At 57.2% G+C, this 24,370-nt stretch overlaps 1 protein-coding gene across 2 annotated transcripts; it reads left to right on the top strand.

Moving 5' to 3' along the window:
• The first annotated feature begins 1,537 nt into the window (after positions 1-1,537).
• C1QTNF1 (C1q and TNF related 1) lies at positions 1,538-23,012 on the top strand. Of its 2 annotated transcripts, none has more exons than XM_049113860.1 (5): positions 1,538-1,919; positions 7,997-8,099; positions 17,203-17,355; positions 20,329-20,468; positions 20,886-23,012. In XM_049113860.1, the coding sequence occupies exons 3-5, from the start codon at positions 17,216-17,218 to the stop codon at positions 21,434-21,436; spliced, it is 831 nt and encodes a 276-aa protein (XP_048969817.1). In that variant the 5' UTR covers positions 1,538-1,919; positions 7,997-8,099; positions 17,203-17,215; the 3' UTR covers positions 21,437-23,012. The 2 variants fall into 2 exon arrangements, with proteins under 2 accessions (XP_048969817.1, XP_048969818.1); XM_049113861.1 differs by lacking the exon at positions 1,538-1,919 and adding an exon at positions 4,888-5,038.
• Positions 23,013-24,370: the final 1,358 nt, after the last annotated feature.

Genomic DNA, 24,370 nt, shown 5'->3' with positions numbered 1-24,370 from the left:
ACCAGGGATGTGAGTTTTGCCAAACCTCAGACACATGCCAAAGATCATGAACGATTCCTAAGTGTTCTAACGCCAGCCGAAACCCTATCTCCGATGGAGACGTATATACTGGATCTTGCCGTAGTGTCTGTGAAGCTGTCCAGAGCCACTGGAGAAGATCAGGGCACCCCTCCCTTTGTTCCTATAGGAGCGGTGGGCTGCCGGGGTCTCTGTGGAGTGGCCACTGGGCCCTCCTGGCTTTGCCACCCAGAACCTTCCCTGTCTTCCACCTCCGCATTCTCTGCTCCACTGGCACGGAGAAGGTGTGCCTGACAGGTGTTGGGCTTGCACACTCTCCTTTCCTCATGATTTCCAGCCCTTCGGGCAGACAGGTAGGGAGCAGAGGCAGGAAGGAATTTCCAAGGCCAGAGAGAGGAGGGTTGCAGTCTCTGTGCTTTGCCAGGAGCATCCCAAACCAGCACCCCTGTTTCTACATCTCCTGTCCACACGTGGGCAGAGAGAGAGGCCCTTGCGAGGAGCGTTGACTGACAACAAGTTGCAGGTGTGACATCCAAGCAGCTCAAGGAGAACGTGGGAACGCGGTTCAGAGAGAAGCAAGCAAGCAAGAAAACTGTTATCACCACAGCAGAGCTTCATTACTCTGGCCAGATGCTTCTTCTTGCGATATGATAAGATTCCAGAACTATCCGTTCTGACTCCGTCTGGGGACAGAGACCAGTCTGACTGGGGGCAGCTCACAAGGAGCCTCAAGCAGCTATCAGGATGCGAGGTGGGGCCAGAGGAGCCTGTTTAGAGCTCGTGTCTAAGTTGGGGGGAAGGGGGCGCCTGGGTGGCTCAGTCAGTTAAGCATCTGCCTTCAGCTCAGGTCATGATCTCGAGGTCCTGGGATCAAGCCCCGAAGCACTGGACTCCCTCCTGGGTGGGGAGCTTGTTCCTCTCTCTCTCTCTCAAATAAGATGGGGGAAGGCTTGTTTTTCACATCAAGGAACCAGAGGCTGATAGAGACGGAGCAATGCTGAAGTCCCTCACAGCCCCAAGCTGGCCACACTGCCCTCTGGAAAATCTGCTCTGCCAGCCAGGGGTTCCTAACCTCTGGATCACAGAGCTCTCTAAGAATCCGATTGAAGCAATAAACCGTCCCTGTCCAACCATGCACACGTGTGCACATGTGCACGCACACACAGCTTTGCACTGTTTTTGGGGGGGGGTCACAGGTTCTCCAAAACCTGTGTGTGGTTCCCAGACCCCAGGTGGGAGCCTCTGATTGAAAGTGTGTCTCAGGTCTGCCACTGTTTGGGGACTAGATCCCAAAGGATTGGCAAGAAGTGTCCCCCGGGTTCCTTGGCACACATCCCTTACCACCCAGCAACTCGGGGCTCCGGGCCCTCTTTGTCCTGGGCCCCCAGCCGCCCGCACACCTGGAGGGGCCTCCAGGGACTGGGAGTGGTTGCCTGCGCCCCCAGCCTGGGCCGCCTCCCCGGGGTGGCCGGGAGGAGGGCAGGCCTGGCTTTCCCCTGCCCGCGGGCACACACACAGTTAATCCTCGGCGCCTGCTGTTTGGATAATATGCGCTGGGAGCGTTGGAGGCTCCGCGGCCCCGCTCACATCTGGCTGGGGTTTGCTCTTTACGAGCCCGTCCCGCTTTCTTCGTCTCTTCCTTGACTTTCGAGAAACCGCGCTTCCGCTTCTGGCCAGAGGGCCCTCGGATCGGAGGAGGTCAAGGTGCCGGGAAGGCAGCGACCCGAGGCCGGCGCCCGCGCCCCTTGCTGCACCTTCTTCCCGGAGGACCTCCCCCCCGCCCCCCCCCCCCCCGCCGCTCTCCCCCAACAAGGCTGTTCTTCCCCGACCTGGCTGGGAGGAGGCCCTGCCGGGAGATGCTCTGAGCCCCGGACGGAGAGGCCCCGCAGGACGCCGTGGAGGTAGGTGGCGGCCGTGGCGGGCGGGACGGGCGGGACAGGCGGGCGCTCGCTCCTGCTCCGCGGCTCCAGCCGAGTGGGAGGGGCCGGGTGGCCGTTGTGACAAGGGACAGAAAGATGGGGAGTTGCGGGCTGGCGGGCAGCCGGGAGGTGCGGTGGGAGCCGCTGGTCTCCGTCTCCCGCTGGGACGGGGTGGGGGGCAGGGGCAGCCGGGTGCTGTCAGGAATAGGAATGAGGGTGCCTCCTCTCTCCGTTGTGGGCTGTTTACCTTGCTGCACACTTCTCTACGCGTGAGAGAAAAGGGAATGGTACCCAAATCCCCTGTGTACCAAGTGGGGGCCCCCGCCCCAATAGTGCCTGCATCACCTGAGAGCCAGGTTCGCCCTGCCTGAGGCCAGTGTGGACCCCCACACAGAACAGGAAATGTGGACTTTGGCCCCCACATCTAATGGCCTTGATGTTCCTGGATTCAGCCCAGACAGGGGAAAATAATGTCCCTTCCCCTGGGGACCCTCCCGAGCTGCCTGCATCACTGAGAACCATCTCTGGCCTGGGGCCGTGGTCACCCAGCTGCCCTTAAGCCCCTGGACCTCAAACGCCTCTCTGTGTCGAGACACCACGTGCCACGTCGTCTTCTAGGCATTCCTCGGGCACAGGTGTGATTTCCCCACGTGCCCTGGGCACCCACATCGTGTTCGCCTGGTTCCCAGCGTGCAAATCCCTGGGTAGTCCCGTGTCCTCTGTGGGCCCTCCTGGTCCACTTGGAAAGGAGGAAGGAAACTACCTCCCTTCGTGACTCGTCTGTCTCTTCCATCTCTCTGAGTTTCCAGGAATGAAAGCAGTTCGGCACATGGAGCCGCCTCTTTCCACGGTTTCAAAATGAGGAGTGTCCTGAGAAACTGAGCTTTTCTCAACTGCTAGCCACATCCTGGGTCCCCAGGGGGGAGGATGTGAGGTCCTCCAAGGCTGCTAGGCCTTTGCTTTTAATAGTGCAGGAAAGCACGTAGTCAGCTCCACGTGCAAGGTCACAAACAGATGCACTTGGCTGCTGTGTTTGCTGCAGGGAGGGTCCTGCCCAATGTCCCCACCAATGAGAGGAGGGAAGAAGTACAGGGGAAGGGGAGATGGGGGCCGAGGCTTGAGTTATCCCGTCCCACCTGCCTTGCCCACTCTCCGTCTTGACCTGAGAGCTCAGAGGAACTTAGGGTAAGCGGCAGCCATGTGCGCGCGCACATGCACGTGTGTGTGTCCTGCATGACACGTGCTGAGCAGATGTGGATTCTCGTTGATGACACTCTCACCCCTGAAGAGCTCAGAGAGGCTCATGACTTGCCCACACACAGTAGACGGAGGACCCCTCGGAGGACCCACATCTCTGTGCCCAGAGAAGGGGTGTAACTTGCTCAAGGGTGCAGAGCTGTCCAAGCTGAGGCTGGGACTGGAGCTTCTCAAGTTTGCAAATATCCACCTCCCAGCTGTCCTCGGAGAAAGTGCCCAGGGGCAGGAAGGACGGCCAGGTTCTGTTTCCCAGACACCCCACCCTCTCCTCCCTCTCCCGTCTTGAGCCAAGGGAAGTGCTCCCAGTGAGCAACAAGTCAGGGAGAGATGCAGGAGGTCTCGGGTGGGACAGCCCGCCTAGGACAGGTGCAGCCAGCCAGCGAGGGGCGCCCTCCCAGGTGCGTGCTGAGGAGCGGATGTGGTCCCAGAAAGGTGCACAGATGGCTCCCTCTTCACTCCTTTAACATCCGGGGATGTTAAACCTCCTTATTCAGGGCAACCAGCACAGCATAATTTTTTTTTTTTTTCAGAACGTGCTTCTTTCTGTTGTTGTTACTGGTGCCTCTGGCCCTCCTCCTCCCCCCCCCCAGCTGTAATTAGCATGACTCATAAACCAAATATTCTGGCACTGAACTTCACCCATCAAAACAAAGATGAAAAGAATTTTGTAGATACAGTCGCGCTGCTGGGCGTCCTCACCGGACATAAGCTTGCTGTTGGGGGCTTTGTCTTCAGGGGGCTGGCCCGGTGTGTGGGACCCCCGTACTGGAGCAGGGGCGCGGGTGGAAGGCAAGGGGGTAGGGGAGTGGTGCCAGGCTCCAAGGCCCTGGGGCAAGGGTGGTGGTGACAGCTCACCAAGGAAAAGAAGACTAGAAAGGTCCTCTGGTGCCTGAGGCAACTCTGCTGAGCCACTGGGGAGGAAAGTGGGTGTTTCAGAAGCACCTCGCCTCCCTGCCCCGAGAGCTCACAGATATTTAGGTGGAGGTGATGGTCCCCCAGGGCGCTTCGTTCTTGGTGGCGTAACTACCGCGTGGGCCTAGGGTTATTAATTTTTTTTTCCTGTTTTTACCTGCTGAAATCTGCCTTCTCTGAACATCGGGTGAGCCAAGGCGTCCCCTGGACAGGACCGTGGGTCTCTCCCTGACTACTCCTGGCTCCATGTGAGGAGCCGGCTGCCCCCTGGGAGAGCCATTTGGAGCAGAATCATCAAAGCCCAGGCGCTCCCGCCCACTCTGTGGGGCGGCCCAGCGAGCCGGGCCTTGGGATTCTCAGGGCCCCTGCCAGGGGAATCTGCGGCTGGGTCCTCGGCCTGGCGGCGTCGGTTCTGCCCTCGACCACAGTTGTGCGGAGGCGGGCACGCTGGCTCCCTTCCTCCTCTGCGGGCCAGGCAGTGGCACTTGTGCTGTGGCGGCCCGCGTCCCCTGCCCGTCCTCCTCCTGCCTCCCGGAGAGGGACTCGGGGTGGGCTGTGGCAGGAGCTCTTGAGCCTCTGGGGGGAATGGGGAGCATCTTTACCTCTGGGTTCTTGTCGAGGTTGCAGGGGAGCCGTCCTGTGAGCAGGAGACAAGGGCTCCCGGCATCCTTTTCCAGCCACTCAATCTTGCCCACGCCTCTTTCCAGGACTGGGCTCAAGGGGGGCTGGGTGTGGCCTGCCTGGCAGGCCCCTGGAGTCAGCCCTTCTCCAGCCGTGGACGGGCCTGGCAGCATCGTCCTGGGGCGTCCCGCCCTGTCCAGGATGGCTGTCAGGACGGCTGTGGGCCAGCCTGGGCCTCGGTGTCTGACCATCTCCCTGGCTCCCGTACGGATTTTCCTTGAAACAGGAGTTAGCGGAGCTGGAGCCTGCGGGTAGGAGGCTGGGTGGGAGGAGAGGGCGGGAGGAGAGGACGGGAAAAGAGGGCGACAGGCGGGGCAGGCAGTGGGGGAGCTGGGGGTACCTGCACTCCGTGGAACACTGCTGCTGGCCACTGGCAAAGCCATGCTTGGGGAATGCCCCAAACCCTTTGCACCCCCACCCCAAGTGGGGACATCTGGTGACCAGCCGCCCTCTACCCGGGGGACCAGGGAAGGAAGGGACCTTGCCTGGGAAAGCTGCCAGCCCTGGTGGGTTTGCAGGCGTGTGCAGGCCAGGAGTTGGGCTGGACCCGGCAACTTCGCCCTGCAGGTTTTGGGGGCTGGTCTGTAGAGGTGGGGAATGGGGTGTGCTCAGAAACACATGGGCCCTTTCTCCTTGTGAGGAGTCTGAAAGTGCGTTCTGGTGAGGAATGGGTGGGTCTGGGTGGCTCTGGGGGTGGCCCTGGGGCTCTCAGGTCGTCTGGCATTCAGGACACCCTCCTTCCCAAAAAGGGATAGCTATGAGAGCAAGACCCGTGGCCCTGTAAAGTGGCCATAGGAGGAGCTCCTGAGAATGGTCCCCACAGAGCGAGAAGAGCTAGACCCCGGCAGCTAGAGAGGTGAGCTGGAGCCCAACGCCCACCTTCCCCTTTCTGTTTCCGTTCTCTGCTCCTGCGTTCTCCTGCTTCCAGCTCTGTCTCTGCAGGAGCCTCCACTAGGGGCCCTACCCGAGGCTGATCCCCAGGCAGCACCCCCAGGATGGGCAGACACGGGACCACCATGCTTTTCCCATCACAATGTCAGTCCTTTACACCATTGGTTCCTGCTAGCAGCACTTGGCCTCAGGTCTCATTGCAGCCCAGTGTTCTAGCTGGCTTGTCTCCATCAGAGAGCCCTGGGGGCCGGGTGGGACCATGTGCCCTCCCTGCACGACCTGGTCTTCTCACTCCTCCTTTTCAGAGCTCGCCAATGGGCTGTTTCTCTCTACCTGGCAGATGCCAGGCCCTAAAAATGCACATTCAATGGGCCACACCTCCCACATCTCTTCCATCTTGAGGAATGGGGTGGTGGTAGTGGTGGTAGTGGTGAGGGGGCTGGGGTTCCTCGTGATTCTGTGCTTAAATCCAAAGGAATTGAACTCAGTAATGGGTTTTAAGATGGGAGCCTGGCAACAGGGAGATCTTAGCACGTTGCTTCAGGGACGATGGTTGTCACGGACCCGTACCCTGCCTGACACTGAATAGGTGCTCCGTAATCTGCTGAATGGATGAATGGCAAGGCTGGGCTGGTGGATAAATTCCTCAGGGCCAAACACCACTGCTGCTGTTCCAGCTCTAGCTGAGTGAGCTACACAGGTGGATGCCCGGAAAGATGGGAGCGCCCACTGGACTGTGGTTTGGCAGGATGAGCCTGCCTCCCTGGCATCTGGAGGCCCCCTGAGGTGAGGTGGAAGGCACTTTGCTGCCAGACCCACCTCCCTCCTGTGGGGCCTGGGGTGAGTGGCTCCTTCACTCTGAGCCCATTCGGTCATCTGAGAAGTCAAGGTGCGTTGTAGGGGTCAAGCTCAACGGCATCCGGAGAGCACGGTGCCCAGAGCCCAGCACATGGTGGGTCTTGCCTGGTCAGTGGTAGCAGGGCTTTGTTTGAAGGAACCTCTGATAAGTGCCGGGGCTGCTCCTGGGCCTGCTAACCTGCCTGGCCATCACACAAAATTCTTTTCTTTTTTTTTTTAAAAGATTTTTATTTATTTATTCATGAGATACAGAGAGAGAGAGAGAGAGAGAGAGAGAGAGAGAGAGAGGCAGAGACACAGGCAGAGGGAGAAGCAGGCTCCATGCAGGGAGCCCGACATGGGACTCAATCCCGGGTCTCCAGGATCACGCCCTGGGCTGAAGGCGGCGCTAAACCGCTGAGCCACCTGGGCTGCCCTCGCACAGAATTCTTAAGGATGAGCTCAAGGATTTGGCTTCATCTTCTTCAGTTCCAGGGACTCAAGAGCAAGTACCACCAGGGAGAGGTCTGGTAAGGACAGAACAAATCCCCCTCCTAGAAAATGTGATCCATCCACCAGGCCTGACTCTGGTCCAGGTCAGGTGGCCCTCCCTCCCTGGCCTAACCTGCATCCATCCACTGTAGCTCCAGGGTGTTCACTCCTGGGGCAGGGAGTGGGATGGGGAGAGGCTGCATCTCCTCGCTCCTGCACCGTGTCCCTGTCACCCAGCTCTCCACCGGGTACGAAGCAGACAGTAAATGCAGGTGCAGGAAGCCAGGACTTGAGCCCTAAGCCAGTTTCTTCTCCATGTGGTCCTGGTCCTGCGAGTCTCCAAACCCCTCATGCCTCATCCTTCTCTTTGCATAGACTCAAATCCCCTGGAATACACTTAACGCTGAGTCCCCAGGGTGGGGCTTCTTTGTCATTGTTCTAAGTGGAAAATAATGTGTACTTAATGCAAGAAAATATGTGACTGTTAGAGAGGGGGAAAAAATCAGAGAAGCCAAAATAAGAAAATGGCCAACATCCCTATTTTCATCACCCAGAGATAATTGCTGTTAGCAGCCAGGTGGGTGGCCTTCAGATCTCGGCGGCTGAGCGTGATGTGCATGGTGTGTGTGTGTTTTCAACCCGACCTTCACTCATCAGGAACATCTCTTGGCGTCAGCAAAGAGTCATCTGTTTACAGAGGTCACTAATTGGCAAGGCTGCCTGAAGCTGCCCCTCCCCGCTTATTTATTTGTTTGTTTGTTTGTTTGTTTTCTTGCCTCTCCAGGAAGCACAAAGCATCTCCTGGTTAGGTGGCTTGTAACCTTGGCTGAAGAAGGCAGGGGGTCGTAGCCCTGAGGAGGCAGGAGATTTTCTGAGGAGTGTCTGAGGGAAACGTGGCTGGATGGGCACGCAGGGACTCAGCCTTGCCCTGGCCCTCTGGAGCCCACCCTGGATCACTCTCCCCCTTTCCCTCCTCTCTCCCCAAACAGCCCCGCCCTGAGCTAGACAGAGATTTGAACACCCTGGCCCCAGGCCCCCCGCAAGACGTGCAGGATCCTGGAGCCCTGTTTGTGCGTTGGCTCTGCTGAAAGGTGAGTGTGGATGGAGTTCAATCAAAGTGGGACATCAGACATCAGACATCAGACATGGGGGTTGCGCGTGAGAGATGACACAGCTTCCTGGGAGGGGCCCCTGGTCCCCAGGGGTAGATCCTACAGGATGCTGGGGGAGTGCCTTCCTGGAGGCGTTCCCTCGGGCTGGGCTCTGAAGAACCTGTGGACCAGGAGGGTGGTGGGGGAAGGGACAGAGAGACAGGAGAGCCTGCGGTTAGTGTTGGGCCTGCGAGCGGAGCCACCAGCAGCTCCAGATGGCTGGAGTCGGGCGGCGAGGTGGCCAGAGGCGAGGCGGAAGCCAGGTAGTGAAGCTCCAGGTTTAAACATTTTCCTTATTTTCACGGGAAGCCTGTTAAGCCCAGGGTGGAATTGGGATTGGCAGTTCTGCAAGGGGCCTCTGGTAAGCAGGTGGGAAGACACAGGAGAGAGAGAGCAAGCTGTGGGTGGGGGGCTGAGAAAGAAGTGGTGCCCGGCTGGGGGGCAGAGGACTGGAGGCCTTCGGGAGGCTGCGTGATGGACGAGAGGTGGCAGGTAGGGTCTGCAGGGCCCCCCGATTTCCAGCCCCGAGGCCCCCACGTGAGCGGCGGCTGGTGCTTCAGAAGTAGGTATAGTGGGGGGACAGGAGAGGAGGTAACTGGGGCTCGAGGGTCCATGGCAGAGTGGAGAGCAGGTGTTCAGAAGACAGATAACCCGAGCTGTCCCGTGGAACTTTCCGTCGTCATGGGAATGTTCTACGGCTGTGCTGCCCGAGAGGGTGACCACCTAAAGTGTCCTGGTGCAGCTGAGACCCGATGTCTTCGTGTCACTTAAGTCTAACAAATTTAACTGGCCCCCTGGGCTAGTGGCCGCTGTCCTGGAGGGCGCGGGGACCAAGGTCAGAGACCTGTCAGCGTAGAAAGTGACAGAAAAGTATATTTTGAGAGGGAGGAGCCAACGCGGAGACCATCACCCCGGAGACACCTGTTTCTTGAGGGGGGCGAGACGGTGGAGGACAAATGCTCGGAGACAGACGGAGCCGGAGCCAGGATGACAGGAGGTGGCCGGCCCTGCACAGCCCGCATGCTGAGCTAAATTATATTTGTGACCTAGAAGCCATTCGGTGGGGGCAGAGTTCTGTCCTCCGCCACGCTTCCTGGGGAGGCGTCTGTGAGATGTTGGGGGGATGCGTAGGCCCCAGAAGAACCAGAGACAGTACCGCTGGCAAAGGGGCGAGAGTGGCGGGGTGCAGGCCCCGGGATTCCCAGCTCCTCTCCTCCCTCCGTCTTGGGACCCCAGGGGCGTCCCCGCTGTGGGGAAGTGGGCCCTGGGCCAAGCCACCTGTGGAGCGCGCTCGCGGCAGGGCACCAGGGCAGCCGGCAGCTCTGCTCGGAGCAGGGGCGAGCCTGCAGCCCAAGGCCTTACAGCTGGGAGGTGATCTAAGGACAGTGCTCCAGTCAAGGAGGCCTTTGTTAGCTCTCGGATGGGCTGGGAGCTGGGGAGGCTGGGCTGGCCAGGTGCCCCCGGAGGCCCGACGCCTGCAGCCCACGTGGCCTCGCTGTTTGCGGGCCCGAGCGGAAGACGGTGCCCGCTCTTGGCGCCAGGTGAGCCTGTCCTTGCCGAGACTCGGTGGCCCCAGGAGAGATGGAGACGTTTTAGGTTGGGGGTGGTGGCGGTGGGGAATTCTCACCTTCTCTTTTCTGCACTGTTTTGTCTTGAGCTAGGCTGCTCTGCTCTGCAGGGAAAAGGGAGCCCTTGCTCATTAACCTGTAAGTAGCCCCGGAAGCCTCCAACTCTCCCCCTGACCATGTGCTTTAGAGGTCACCAAATAAACCCTGAAACCTTAAGAAATAAATCCTTTTTCTCTAAGTTGGAGAGCAGCTCCTGGGAGAAGGAAAAGAGAGATTCAGCAAGTGGCATGGGTAGCAGGACACCCGGGTTCACCCCCAACTGACCGAAGTTCCTTTTTTTAAATTTTTATTTTATTTATTTAAAAATTTTTTTTTAAATTTTCATTTATTTATGATAGTCACAGAGAGAGAGAGAGAGAGAGAGGCAGAGACATAGGCAGAGGGAGAAGCAGGCTCCATGCACTGGCAGCCCGACGTGGGATTCGATCTTGGGTCTCCAGGATCGCGCCCTGGGCCAAAGGCAGGCGCCAAACCGCTGTGCCACCCAGAGATCCCTTAAATTTTTATTATAAAGATTTTATTTATTTATTCATGAGAGACACAGAGAGAGAGGCAGAGACATAGGCAGAGGGAGAAGCAAGCTCCATGCAGGGAGCCTGATGTGGGGCTCGATCTCGGGTCTCCAGGATCACACCCCGGACTGAAGGCGGCACTTAAACACTGAGCCACCAGGGCTGCCCTCTAAGTTCCTTTAATAGGGGATTCTCATGCATCCACTGCTGACTCCTTTACAGGGCTCAGGGGTGGGAGGAGCAGGAAGGGTCTGAGACCAGTTGGGCTGCCCTGTTATGGAAGGGAAATTAGATATTAAATGGGCCCCTGGAATTGGTGAGCAAATGCCATTCGTCACTCTGCTTCCCTCCTTCCCGTCACCAGAAGGGTTTGGTAAGAGGAAAATGAGCGTGATGAACAGCTTCTGGGGCAGGAAGGCCGTTGTCACCTGTTATAACACCCCGCCTGCCGGTCATCGGGGCCAGAGGGACACCCCAACATGGTGCTTTCTCCTTCCCCGGCACGCCAGGATCTAAATTGAGGAGACTTCCTGCAGCAGCTGGAGAGCTCTGAGCTCCTCAGCGGGGGAGTGCCACCAGATGTCAGAGCAGAGAAGGGGCAGCCTCAGGGCTTCCTTTCTGGTTGGGAGGATGCCGGGGAGCAGGAGGTGGCAGGAGCAGACGTGCGGAGGGGGCGGCCGGGCTGCAGGCATGGCTGATGCCACGTTGAAACAAGGAGTGCTCGCACGCCACGCTAAGTTGCATTCTTGGCCTAGAAGCCATTAGGTGTGGGACAAAGTCCTGTCTTAGGCCAGGCTTCCTCGGGAGCCGCGTGTTAGATTTTTGGGGTGATGTCCAGGCCCCAGGAAAGCCCAGACAAAGATATTTGTGTTGGGTGTATTGAGGTCTGGGCCCCAGCCAGAGCTCCTGGAAAGCATCACATAGAGGCAAATGGTAGAGAGGGGGAGAGACTTTCGGGAGATATTAAAGGGGGTGGGTGACTGATCCGATGTGGCGGATGCATGAGAGGAAGGAGCCCAAATGACTCCCAGATTTCTGGCCAGCTGCTTGTTCTTAGCCCCGCTTCCGGCCTCACTGACACCGGCTGGTCCGATTGCGCTTCCTGCCAGGACGGGAACGCTCTGTCCTGCGCCATCCAGCGTGCCAGCTACCGGCGACAGGAGCTCCCGAGGGCTCGGGATGCGGCTTGCGTGACCGAGGAACCGAATTGTGAATTTTCTCTAATTTTGCTTCACTAGTTTATTTTATCTTATTTTTTTAAGATTTTATTTATTTATTCATGAGAGACAAAGAGAAAGAGAGAGGCAGAGACACAGGCAGAGGGAGAAGCAGGCTCCATGCAGGGAGCCCGATGCAGGACTCGATCCCAAGACCCCAGGGACCCCAGGCAGGCGCTCAACCGCTGAGCCACCCAGGAATCCCATTTCACTAGTTTAAAATGAAATAGCCGGGCAGCCCAGGGGGCTCAGCGGTTTAGCGCTGCCTTCAGCCCAGGGCCTGATCCTGGAGACCCGGGATCGAGTCCCACATCAGGCTCCGTGCAGGGAGCCTGCTTCTCCCTCTGCCTCTCTCTCTCATTCTCTGTGTGTCTCTCATAATAAATAAATAAATAAATAAATAAATAAATAAATAAATAAATAAATAAAATCTAAAAAAAAAATCTTAAAAAAAATGAAATACCCACACGTGGCCCTGCAGCCGTCACCCCAGCCCACGTGGACCCTGAACGGTACCCGCTTTCTGCCTTGATCCCACATCCTTAACTACTATGATCGGGTGCGCATCTGTCTCCTTCACGTGGACCGTCCTCTTCCTGAGGCCAGGGCGGGAATTTAGTTTACGGTAGGATCATCACTCCCTCCTGGGCTCCGACACAAGGCTGGGCAGCCCGTGGGCCAGCCAGGCCCCTGGGAGCTTCTCCAGGGAGAGGAATTGTGGAGCTGCGCGGCAGTTGGGTTTGTCTTCCAAGCTTCTCCTAATCCAGGGAGATCCTAGGCTTCTCGCCTCCCAGAACAGCTGGTCACCCGCTGAGGATTAAGGAAGAGGGAAAACCCTGGTTATAAATGCTTTTGTCAGATGGCACTGGGCTGGGTGTGGCGTCATGGCAAAACGCAAACACATGGTGCCCGGGCTCGGGGGGTTCCTGTCGGAACACAGGCAGGACAACACGGAGGTGGGTGAGACCCATCTGAGACCCCAGGAAACTACAGTGTGGGTCTGAACAGTGTCTCCTAGAAGGATTCACCCCATGTCCATAAAAGGTCTGAGAAGGGATGAAAATTATTAATGAGGGAGTGTTCTCAGACCCCATAAGTGGCCCAGCACTCCCTCTGGCACCCCCACTCCCGCAAAGGGGCTTCTTCCTTGTTGGGGGAAGGTTAAACTGGATGGGAGGGCTGATGGGAGAGCCGCCAAAGAGCCACCAGCCTTCTGGGGCAGACAGTAGGGGAAAAAAGGTGTTCATGGATCTTGGCAAACGAATTTCTTCACAGCGTTTGAGAAAGGCAAGTCAGAACTTGAGTCACGTTGCAATTGGCCTCAGATGCCTTGACCGCAGGCAGCCTGCAGACTGGACCTCGTGGGCCGGAGGGTGAGGGCTCCAGTCCTGGGGACCACGTCCCGGCCCTGCCTTTGCTGTGTGCAAGCGTGGTCCTCTGGGTTACCTTCCTGGGGGCGAAGCCACGCCCTCTCTAGGTGACTTCATTTCACTGGAAATGGCTAAAAGTGATTTGGAGCCAAGTTTGGTTGGATGTTGGGCAATAACTGTTTTTGCCCAAAAGTGACTAAAATGATCATAATGTCATGACGCTGACTTTTCTGTGGGACTTGGTAAAAGGGCTCTGAAGATATTTTTGAAGAAAGAAAGATTTCACCCAGGGTTTGCTTTGGCCCCAAAGAGGAGGTTCTTGAGGAGAAGCACCAGCCTCTGCTGACCTTCACTTTGTCAGCCTGGTGCCTCCGACTCCTTACTGGCTCCATCCCCACTGATACCATCACCCTGAAGGCGGCTGCATCCCAATCCTCGTGTCTTCTGATCAAGGTCCAGAGAATCCTTTTTTTCCAGACTTGGAAGAGACATGCCAAACAGTGCTCCCATTGGGCATAGAGCACCGATCCTCAGCCGGGGGTGCTTCTGCCTTCCCAGGATACAAGCAGCAAAGCCTGGAGACGTTTTTTGGCTGTCACAACTTGGGGTGGCGGGGTGGGGGGTGGTTGTCAGTAGAATCTAGTGTGTGGAGTCTGGGGTTGCTGATAAATATCCTGCAATGCACAGGACAACCTCCCACAACAGTGAGTCAGCCCTGAATGTCAATAGTGCTGAGGCTGAGAAACTCTGGGGACGAAAGAATCCGAGGTAGCTTTTTATGTGTGTTTGTTGTTATTTCCTGACTTTTCCAAAATGAATATATATTACTTTGGATTCAGAAAAAGAAATGTTTAAAGAAAGGAAAACGTCTTTTCCTTTCAAGTGATGCAAGCTTGGCATGTAAAGGGAGGGGGAAAAAACAGCCATTATTGAGGTGCCAAGGAAAAAACAGAGGAAACACAGAAAGGGGGAAATAAACAATTTTAAAAATCCCATTCCACAAACATTTGTTGAGTAGCGATCAAGTTCAGGGTGCTGCAGGATGCTCAGCCGGTCCAAGATGAATAAGACCAGGAGGTCACGGTCTGCTGTGCAGAGTCTTACAGGCCAAGCAAAACTCTGCAGAACGAGACAACAGGAAAAACAAAATCTGAAAAGAGGACAGAGAGGTTTGGCCAGCTGAGGGTCTGGGAAGGAAGAGGAGGCGCTTGGGTTGGGTCCTGAGGACCGGGTAGGATGCTGATGTGGTCTGAGGACAGCCCGTTGAGGTCAAATCCACTGCCCTTCCTCATTTGTGAGTTTGGTATAATAATGAATGAGTGTTGTCTCCATGAAGGACTCACCGCAGGCCCTGCTGAGGCCCATGGTGGGTAGGAATTACTAATGAGGAACTGTTCTCAGACCCGACCCTGACTTCCAGGGCTAGAAGGGTCCATTGAGATGATGCCTGGATGCTCGGCATAGTGCCTGGGGCAGCTGTTGGTCCTACAAGGCTGGTTTTTAATAGAAGAGAGGAGGAGAATAGGAACTCCTGGTCAGGGGGAAAGGATGTGTGCAGGTGGACAGATGCCAGGAGTTTAGGGGAGTGGAAGCTGGGATCCCAAGTATGGTCCAAGGACAAGGAGCAGAACTTGAGGCCCTGTCCCAGACCCGCTGAATCAGAATCTGCATTTTAACCAGATTTCCCAGGTGATATGTGTGTACATTAAAGCTTGCAAAGCAGGGAGCTTGAGCACAGGATGAGGGGAGCCGTACAATGGGGCCGAAGAGTGAGGACAGACTGGGGTGTCAGGCATGTCCTGCCAAGGAGTAATGATGGGTGGATCGGTGGATGGACGGCTAGATGGATGGCTATATAGATGGATAGGTAGATAATTTTATTTTATTTTATTTTTTTAAAGATTTTATTTATTTATTCATGAGAGAGAGAGAGAGAGAGAGAGAGAGAGAGAGAGAGGCAGACACAGGCAGAGGGAGAAGCAGGCTCCATGCAGGGAGCCCGACGTGGGACTCGATCCAGGGTCTCCAGGATCAGGTCCTGGGCTGAGGGCGGCGCTAAACCACTGAGCCACCAGAGCTGCCCTAGATAGATAATTTTAATATGTATTTTGTTAAGTCACATAAACACATATAGTAGAGATTTTGAGTGGGGACCAAGTAGTCTCTCGGTCACTGGGCAGGTCTCTGGGCCTTGATGCTTGGGAGGGATCGTTGTTTGGTAGGGAAGTCAGAGGTGGGGAGGCCCCGCTGCTCCACTGCAGTGGATGAGGTAGGGAGTCACGCGGAGAACTGAAGACCCAGCAGAGGTGTGGAGGCAACCCCCCTAGCTCAGAGGCTCATCACATCTCTGAGGATCCATCCACAGGGAGCCTCTGGCTCCTACTTTTTCTGTCCCAGGGCTCTGGTTGCCAGCTCTCTGCCTCCCCCATGTTCTCTTGATTTGGCATGGGGGCTCCAGCAGGGAGGGCTAACTGAGCAGCCTCTCTTCATAGCTATGGCAGCGAGCCCACCGACATGCAAAAAACAGAGCCCAGATGTCGACCTACCAGCTACAAGGTCATGTCCCACCAGCCACAAGTCATCTGAGCAATGGGGTGTTAGAGGGGAATCCATAGCTTCCCATGGCCAACGACAGGAGGATTCATCTGCGTAGATAACTACTGACATAAAGAAGTCTGTCTTGGGGGATCCCTGGGTGGCGCAGCGGTTTGGCGCCTGCCTTTGGCCCAGGGCGCGATCCTGGAGATCCGGGATCGAATCCCACGTCGGGCTCCCGGTGCATGGAGCCTGCTTCTCCCTCTGCCTGTGTCTCTGCCTCTCTCTCTCTCACTACACAGTGTGAGTGTGCCTATCATGAATAAAAAAAAAAAAAAGAAGTCTGTCTTGGGAGTTAACATTCCTTAAACATAAAAGAGGAATTTTTTTTAAAGATTTTATTTATTTCTTCATGAGAGACACAGAGAGAGAGAGGCAGAGACACAGGCAGAGGGAGAAGCAGGCTCCATGCAGGGAGCCCGATGCGAGACTTGATCCTGGGACTCCAGGATCACACCCTGGGCCGAAGGCAGATGCTCAACCACTGAGCTACCCAGGCATCCCCATAAAAGAAGAATAAAAAGCAAATCAGACATGAGACCGTTGGAGATTTGCCTCCCAGCAGCGACCCGGATCCCACTCGCACCTTGGCTTTGAGGGGTGGGTGGTTCTGACTCTCCCAGGCTTCCGTTTCTCACTGGGCAGCTGACAGGGTTGAACTGCGTATCCTCACTGGGCCTTCGGAGGTGTTGAACTATATGGTTTGGTGAACAAAGATGGGTTGGGATTGACCCGTTACCCATTCCTGCAGGGGGCAGGTTTCCCAGCCAGCCAGAAACAGCGAGGCACTCGGGACTTCTGACTCCAGACTGTGGAAAACCCTGGTTAGCTGGGCAGCCGCCTGGCAGTGGGAAGGGATGGGATGTTTTGCCTATTTGAAGCCCAAGCACTGCCCCCTAATGGGCTCACTGGGGACCGACATGTCTTTCTAGAAGGACTGTTCTCAATACTGGATGAGAGGCTTTCCCCTGAGAGCACCCTGAAGGACATGAAGTTGGGTTTTTGAGCGACAGAGACTGTCGAGGCGCATCCCTAAGTGAGATGCGTGATGTCTGCCTCCCTCCCCACCCACCTCCTTGGTGCAGGGCTGGGGCAGAGTCACAGGACAGTGACCCCACACGTTCACTTGGGATTGTGCTTAGCAGAGCCCGCTGGCTGAGGGCTCCCCTTCCTGAGAGGCTTGCTGGGTGTGGGCAGCGCCAGCCCAGCTGGCTGAGGCTCCAGGGGCAGAGTGTGTGCGCATGTGAGGGTGTGATGTGCGTGCACACGCGTGCGGGTGTGCACGTGGATGCAAGTGTGCTGTGTGTGCATACCCATAATGCATGTGGGAGTGGCAGTGTGAGAATGTGTGTAAGAATATGTACATGGGGTGTGTGACTATGTACTGAGGCATATGAGTGTGTGTGAGTGAATGTGTTAGGATGGTGCAAATGTGTAAGTGCAGAGTATGTGCAACAGGGTGTCACATGTGGGTGAGTGGGAGTGTATGTGTGCACCTACCATGCATGAGTACTGAGTATACACGTGCACGTGTGCAAGCGCGAGAGTACTAAGTACCCGAGTGCGCGTGTGTTCGTGGGAGAGTACGTGAGTGCGGTGGATGAGGGTGTGGAGGATGCGCGGGAGTGCAGGGCGCCCGGCGGCCCTCGGGGGGCCGGGTGGTCGCGGGGGGGGGGGGGGGGCCTGCTCAGCCCGCGGCCCTCCGTGTGTCTCCCAGCAGGGGCGCGGCGCGAGGATGGGCTCCGGGGCGCCGACACTCGTGCTGGCCTGCTGCGTGCTGCTGACCTTTGCCTGCGGCGCGGGGCTGGGCCGGGCGCCACGCGGCGCGCGGGAGCAGGAGGGGACCAAGGAGCCGCCGCTGGACCACACGGAGCGGTGAGAGACGGGGAGGCGCGGCCCGGTGGGTTGAGCCCGGGGTCTGAGGCAGCCGGGGCTGGATGCGAAGGGGCCTCAGCCGAGGCCGGGAAGGGTCCTTGCGGACCTGGTCCTGGGGGACACACCGGCCATTTCTCCTCTCAGTGGCCCCGGGGGCCTTATCTGAAACTGATGACAGTGACCCACCTTGCTCTAACCCCAAAGGGACTGGGTTTCTGTACTGTTTTGCAGCCACATCCCCAGGTAAAGACTCCCCCCCGCCCCCCCCCCCCAGCACTCCGTTTGTCCTTCTATTCTAGCTTTGTCCTCGAGAGTATCCCCCGGGGCTCTGAGTGCTTCCCCAGGTGGGAGGCAGGGACGCGGCTGTGAGCGGGTCCGGGGACCCTGAGCATCTGATCAGGTTGCTGATGGGAGAGGATTGCTGAGGGCCGGCGGAGAAGTGGTGGCTTTTCTTGGGAAGTCATGAATTTCTCCTGAACGGCGTCATCTTCGTGGATGTGACCTTCGCTATGATATAGAGACTTCAGGCTACTTGGAATATTTTGAAGGGAAGCACCAAGTCCTTAGGATTGCTCAGGAAACGGTCATTCACCAACTGTGAGGTGCTGGGTACCTGGGCGATAGGCTGGCGCCCTCAATTGCCTCAGTCGCTTGGGTTTCGGGCTGACTCGATACCCAGGGCCTCAGGCGATCCTCACGATGGAAATGCATTGGATGTGGGACAAGGTGACATCCATCATCTCCTCTTCCTCTCCTTCCCCCTCCCCCTCCTCCTCCTCCACTCCCTCCTCCTCCTCCACTCCCTCCTCCTCCTCCACTCCCTCCTCCTCCTCTTCCTCCTCCTCTCCCTCCTCCTCCACTCCCTCCTCCTCCTCTCCCTCTTCCTTCTCCTATTCCTCCTCCTCCTCTTATTCCTTCTCCTCCTCCTCCTTTCCCTCCTCTTCTTCTCCCTCCTCCTCCTCCACTCCCTCTTCCTCCTCTCCCTCCTCCTCCTCTCCCTCTTCCTCCTCTTCTCCCTCTTCCTCCTCCTCTCCCTCCTCCTCCTCTACACCCTCCTCCTCCTCTCCTTCCTCTTCCTCCTCTCCCTCCTCCTCCTCCCCCTCTTCCTCCTCCTCTCCCTCCTCCTCCTCCACACCCTCCTCCTCCTCTTCTTCCTCCTGTCCCTCCTCCTCCTCCCCCTCTTCTTCCTCTTATTCCTCCTCCTCCTCCTGTTCCTCCTCCTTTTCTTTTTTCTCCTCTACCCCCCTCCTCCCCCTCCCCTTCTTCCCCCTCCTCTTTCTTTTTCCCCTGCCCCTCCCCCCATTTCTCCTCTTCCTCCTTTTTCTCCTTCTCCTCCTCCTCCTCTTCTTCCTCTGCCTCTTCCTTTTCCTCCTCCCCTTTCTCCTCCTCTTCCTCCTCCTCCTCCTCTTCTTCCTCTGCCTCTTCCTTTTCCTCCTCCCCTTTCTCTTCCTCTTCTTCCTCCTCCTCCTCTTCTTCCTCCTCCTCTCACTTTCTATTCAGTGAGAACTAAGTGCCTGCTACTGGTCTGGCCATGTGCGAGGCACGGGGGGACATGCACAGATGACAGTCCTGGCCTCCAGGAACTCCAAGGCTGTGCGGTAGGCTCTGCAGGACAGGTGTGTCCACAATGCTGGGGGTGGCAGGGGCGGGGTGGGGGCGGAAGACTGAGCAGAGGAGTGGCCACATCTTGAAGGACACTTGGGCCTGGGGAGCATCTCAAGTGCAGAAGGAGGGTGTGGCCATGCCAGGTGGGTTTGGGGTAGTAGAGTTGGCATTAGAGGGTGGAAAGAGAGGGGAGATGATTCTGGTGGGGAAGGGTCTCTTAATCGTACAGGGAGTCATGAGGAATTATCATGGTGGGGGGCATCATGGAGAGGTTTCAATGTCATGACATTCCAGAAAGAACGCTGGAGGAGGCAGAGAACAGGATGAATGGGAGATGTGGAGAGAGGCAGATTCCAGGAGAGCAGTCAGAATGGTGACGGTCCCCCAGAGATGGGGAGGCCGGAGGGCCCAGCTTCTGCAGGTACCTTGGTGGTGGCTGGGGTTGGGAGGTGCTGACTTTTCAGGACCCCGTGATCCTCAGAATGTGGTGGCAAGGCTGGAGAGGCCTCTTGAATGAGCCTGTGATGGTGCCGTGAAGAGGGTTTGGAAAGAGAGGGTTCCAGGGCCAGAGTGATGGGCCGACACTTGGACACCTCACCTTTGAGGGGCTCGCTGACCCTAGGTAGAGACCTTCCGGCGAGAGGTGGGTGTCCACCTGGGAGGCCGGTGCTCGCGGGGCCTGAATTTAGCGTGTGCACATCCATTTCCCGGATTGTCTGGGGTGCAAAAGCAGGAGCAGAGGTAGAGAAGGAACCAGCCGCTGAGATGGAGTGATTGTCTCCAACGTCGCAGCTCTAGAGCTTGGAGGGAGCGGGAGCCAGAGAGGGCCCCGTGCAGCACAGCGCGCCGCCACCAGGTGGTAGCACGGAGCCGCCGGCCGCCCGCAGCCGCGTGTAGTAACGAAGGTGGAGTCTCCAGCCGCAGCTCCCCGGAACCTGAAGACCTAGCCGAGCCCTTTCATTCGCAAATGAGTCAGCTTAATGTCGTTATCTTCTAGAATCACAGTTGCATTGACGGGATTCACAGCTCTGTCACACACCTTCTAAAACCCCTCCCCGAGGGGCCGACCTTTCCAAGCAGCCTCTCTCTCGCCTGGCCCTCAAATTATTGCTGTTTCTGTAATCGTTGTTTCCATGACGAGTATTGCTGTGACCGGAAGGCAGAGGAGCTCTTCCTGAACCTTCAGTTAGGGTCCCAGAATTCGCCAAGAGCCAACGCTGTCTCTGTCGAGGGAAAGCGCACGCGGTCAGTCATGTCCAGGACAGAGGGAAGGCACACAGGTGGACCAGAGCCTCTGGAGGCCGAAGAAAGAGGAGGTCCCAGCTCCCAGAGCTCATGGCTTTCCCTGTGACGCCTTTATTCCCTTAGAGATGAAGAAAACCATGAAAAATACAGCCCCAGGCAGGGCGAGGAAGCCTCTGCTTCCCGGTGCTTTCGCTGCTGTGACCCTGGCACCCCCGTGTACCAGGCCATCCCGGTGCCACAGATCAACATCACCATCCTGAAAGGTCAGACGGCTGTGAAGCCACCAAGGGGACCCTCCCCCCGGGTCGGGAGGGGGGTGTGGGGCACTCTGTCCCGAGCAGGGAGAAGGAGAAGTCCTTAGGGTGGATGAGACGGCCCTCTGCCCCCAGCCCCCAGCCCACTCTCTGAAATGCCCTCGGCCCCGGGGGCCGGACAACCTCACGCAGCCTTGCGAGGTCTGACGGGAGCCCCCGGCGAGCCCCGCGTCTGCAGTTCATTTGCTCCGAGTCAGCCTTGGGCCTGGCCGCAGCGCCTGTTGCTTTTGGACAGACCCCTATGTTCCCTTCTCATTGCCAGGACGTTCCAGAGGGGGAAGAAAATGATTGCTTCTGGATGAAAATAGAACAGTCCTTGAGGTTGGGTCAGCTTGCCCGACCCCGCGTGTTTTCCTGTCCCTTTAGGTGAGAAAGGTGACCGGGGAGACCGCGGCTTACAAGGGAAATACGGCAAGACGGGCTCCGTGGGCGCCAGGGGCCACGTGGGCCCCAAGGGGCAGAAGGGGTCCATGGGGGCCCCCGGGGACCGCTGCAAGAACCACTACGCCGCCTTCTCGGTGGGCCGCAAGAAGCCTCTGCACAGCAACGACTACTACCAGACGGTGATCTTCGACACGGAGTTCGTGAATCTCTACGGCCACTTCAACATGTTCATGGGCAAGTTCTACTGCTATGTGCCGGGCATCTACTTCTTCAGCCTCAACGTGCACACCTGGAACCAGAAGGAGACCTACCTGCACATCATGAAGAACAGGGAGGAGGTGGTGATCCTCTATGCCCAGGTGAGCGACCGTAGCATCATGCAGAGCCAGAGCCTGATGCTTGAGCTGCAGGACCAGGACGAGGTCTGGGTGCGCCTCTTCAAGGGCGAGCGGGAGAATGCCATCTTCAGTGACGAGTTCGACACCTACATCACCTTCAGCGGCTACCTGGTCAAGCACGCCGCGGAGCCCTAGCCCGCCCGCCCCAGCAGCCCCACGCCGGTCTCGCTGCAGCCCCTCCCCAGCCCGGCCCCCTTGCCCCGCCGCCCCAGCTTCGGCCTTCAACACGACGCCCTTCATGGAAGGGGAAGCAAGAGCATCTGCGCTTGCCGGCCACATGGGCTCCTGGGTGGGCTCGGCGGGCAGCCACCTGAGAGGACGGGGCCTCCAGCTCCCCTCTGTGCACATATCCTTGGGCTACCCCACCGGTATGCCGCTGTATGGCAGGGCGACCCAGAGCCATCCTTGCTCCCGTGGCTGGAAATAATTAGGGAAATTCTAAAGTATGTGAAGGGAGCAAAGTAAGCCCTGTGGTTCCCCCTGGGAGGCTGTTCTTACATGAGCTTGCATGTTCGAGAAGACCTGAAGTGGACGCTGTGGGCCATGAGGAAAGGATGGAGGGTGTGGGGACCCTCTTAGGCCAAGTATGAGCCTTCTTGGGCAACAGCTGGACTGACATCCACATCCTGGGGATATCATGGCCTTGCCCACGGGTTCTGCTGGTCTTTCCACTGAGCCACAACAGTGAGGGGGTTCGGGCTCAGGTAGCGAATGTCAGCTATTAGCAATGCAGCCAAGCTCTCAGCCCTGGTCTCTGGGCTGAGAGAAGCAGCCTGCTTGTTGGAACCCATAGACTCCTGACAGCAGCTGGAGACCTCAGGAGCCCCTGGGTCTGCAAATGTTTCTATGAGAAGCAGAGCTTACACTGACCAAGGCAGAGCCATCCATCCTGGCACGGCTCTGCTCGACTCCCCCATGCTGTCCAGGAGCCCTGGGTGGGGCCTTCACACCTGTCACCTTGGCATTGGTTTGCTGTTCCTTCTCCCAGACGGGTCAGCCATGGAAGGCAATGAGGCCTTCGTTTTGTAGCAGGGTCATGGTTATATAATATTTTCTACAAAATCTCCTTGCACACCATCACAGAGTCCTGTTTCCCAGAGGCTTCAACACTCAGCAGCCCCCGTGCTCTCCCCCAGGCCTCTTTGACCAGCAGCCTAAGACAACACCGGAGGGGCTTCTCTAGGCCCCAGAGTAGGGCAGAGCCGGAAGGGGCCGGAAGGCTTCCCCTCTACCTGTCTTGGAGCCCCCCGTGGGGCACCATCCCTCTGACCAGGAGAGAAGGCATGTCTCAATCACTGGAGTGAGAACCCTCTCTCTCTGGGGTGGGTGTAGATGGCGCCCAAAGTGGCTGCTGCCTGGAATTGGTGCTCTGGCCTGTGGCTGGCTTTGGCCCGGTGGCCCTTCTCTGCCTTTCTACACTAATGCCCAAGGCTTGGGTACCTCTCCTACCTGCTCAGGCCCTTAAACCCCTACAGGAACCTTCCTTCCTACTGCCTGGTGACCCTTGGTCTTGACCCATTCGTCCGCTCTCCCTGGGCCTGGTCCCCGGGTCTGGGGTCTGTACATCCTTCCCTCTGAAGGGCTTCTGCTGGTCAGATTTGAAAAATGGTGTTTCAATGGGTGTGCTAGTGCGCAGGGCGCCCGCCTGCTGCTTTGTGCTGTCCCGATGCTCTTTCAGAAAACATTAAACTTGGAACCATGTGTCTTAGCATCACTGCCTCCTCCGTTTGCTCATTGAATCAAATCTTCCTCCTTTCCCTTCTCATCCCTGTACCTCCACCTGCGGAAGAAGCCTGGGGGCCTGCCACTTGGCACCCCGGAACTCAGGTACCCAGTGGGCCCAGGCTGGGCCCTAAACTGCCTTGTTCCTCATGGGAATGCATTTCCCAGGCTCAGCTGGACAGGGTCTCACTGGGCGCCTGTGCTTAGCAGAGTCTGAGCGGCGGGCAGGAGGCAGGGCTTGGGCAGGGGGGCCTGTGTCCCGGGGCTGCCATAACAAACCACTACAAGCCCGATGGCTTGAAACAACACACATTTATTCTCTCGCAGCTTTGGAGTCCTGAAGTACTAAATCAAGGTGTCGACAGGGCCACTTTTCCTCCCGAGTGTGTAGGGGAGGATCCTTCTCTGCTTCTTTCAGCTTCCTGTGGCCAGACTCCGTCTTCATGTGGCCTTCTTTCTTGTGCTGTCAGACCTCCCTCTCCTTTCCCTTATTAAGACACCTGACATTGGAGTCAGGACCCATCCTAAGTCCAGGGTGGTCTCCTCTCAGGATTCTTAACTTAATGACATCTGCAAAGACTTTGTTTCCAAATAAGGTCACGGTCACGGGTATCGGGGCTGAGAACTTGGATGTACCTTTGGGGGAATACAATTCAACCTACTACAATGACCTGCAGGCTTAACTACACCCACCAACAGCTTCCTTTATGCTCAAGCAGAGAAGAGCAGATGTTTCTTTCTCTTCACGCCATCGCTTTGCCAACTGGGTTAGCGGCCAGGGCCCTCATCCGACGGCCAGCAGGCAGTACAGAAGCTGCCTTGCTCCCTCTCGTGCCAGCAAGCTGGCAACAACTGGTGTCCTTCTTTGGCCTGGTTCTAGGATCAGCCCACGCTCAGCCTTGGGCTGGGGCCAGGCAGGAGCAGGGAGACGGTGCAATTCTGCTCTCTGCAAGACAAAGGGCAGGCCCTGCCTCCGGATGTGCCTTCTACACAGCTGGGAGAAGGAGCCCAGGCCGATCCCCAAAGATGCATGGAAAGAATGGTCAGCTTCATCCAAGTGCCTACCACCTTGGGGGAGAGTCCCACTCAGCCTGTGATGCCTGTTCTGCTGCCCTTCAAGCCAATGTGGGAGATGAGGTGGCACTTGCTCCAGAGCCCACACAATGCCCTGTCTTGCTCTTTGAACTCTTCCCCACCTTCCCTACTTCTGTCTTTCTACTCTTTTCCTGATTGCATTTTTCACCCTTCAAATATTTACTCACCTCCTGCTTTGTGGTTGCTCATACTCTAGGTGCTGGGGGCATCATGACCAATAAGGGGGGTACTTGCCTTTTGGGGGGGGTGTTA

The sequence above is a fragment of the Canis lupus genome, chromosome 9, assembly GCF_003254725.2.
Source record: "Canis lupus dingo isolate Sandy chromosome 9, ASM325472v2, whole genome shotgun sequence".
In the NCBI taxonomy this organism is placed as follows: Eukaryota; Metazoa; Chordata; class Mammalia; order Carnivora; family Canidae; genus Canis; species Canis lupus.
The sequence above is the reverse complement of the archived record's forward strand: the minus strand, read 5'-3'. Positions and strand labels throughout refer to the sequence as shown.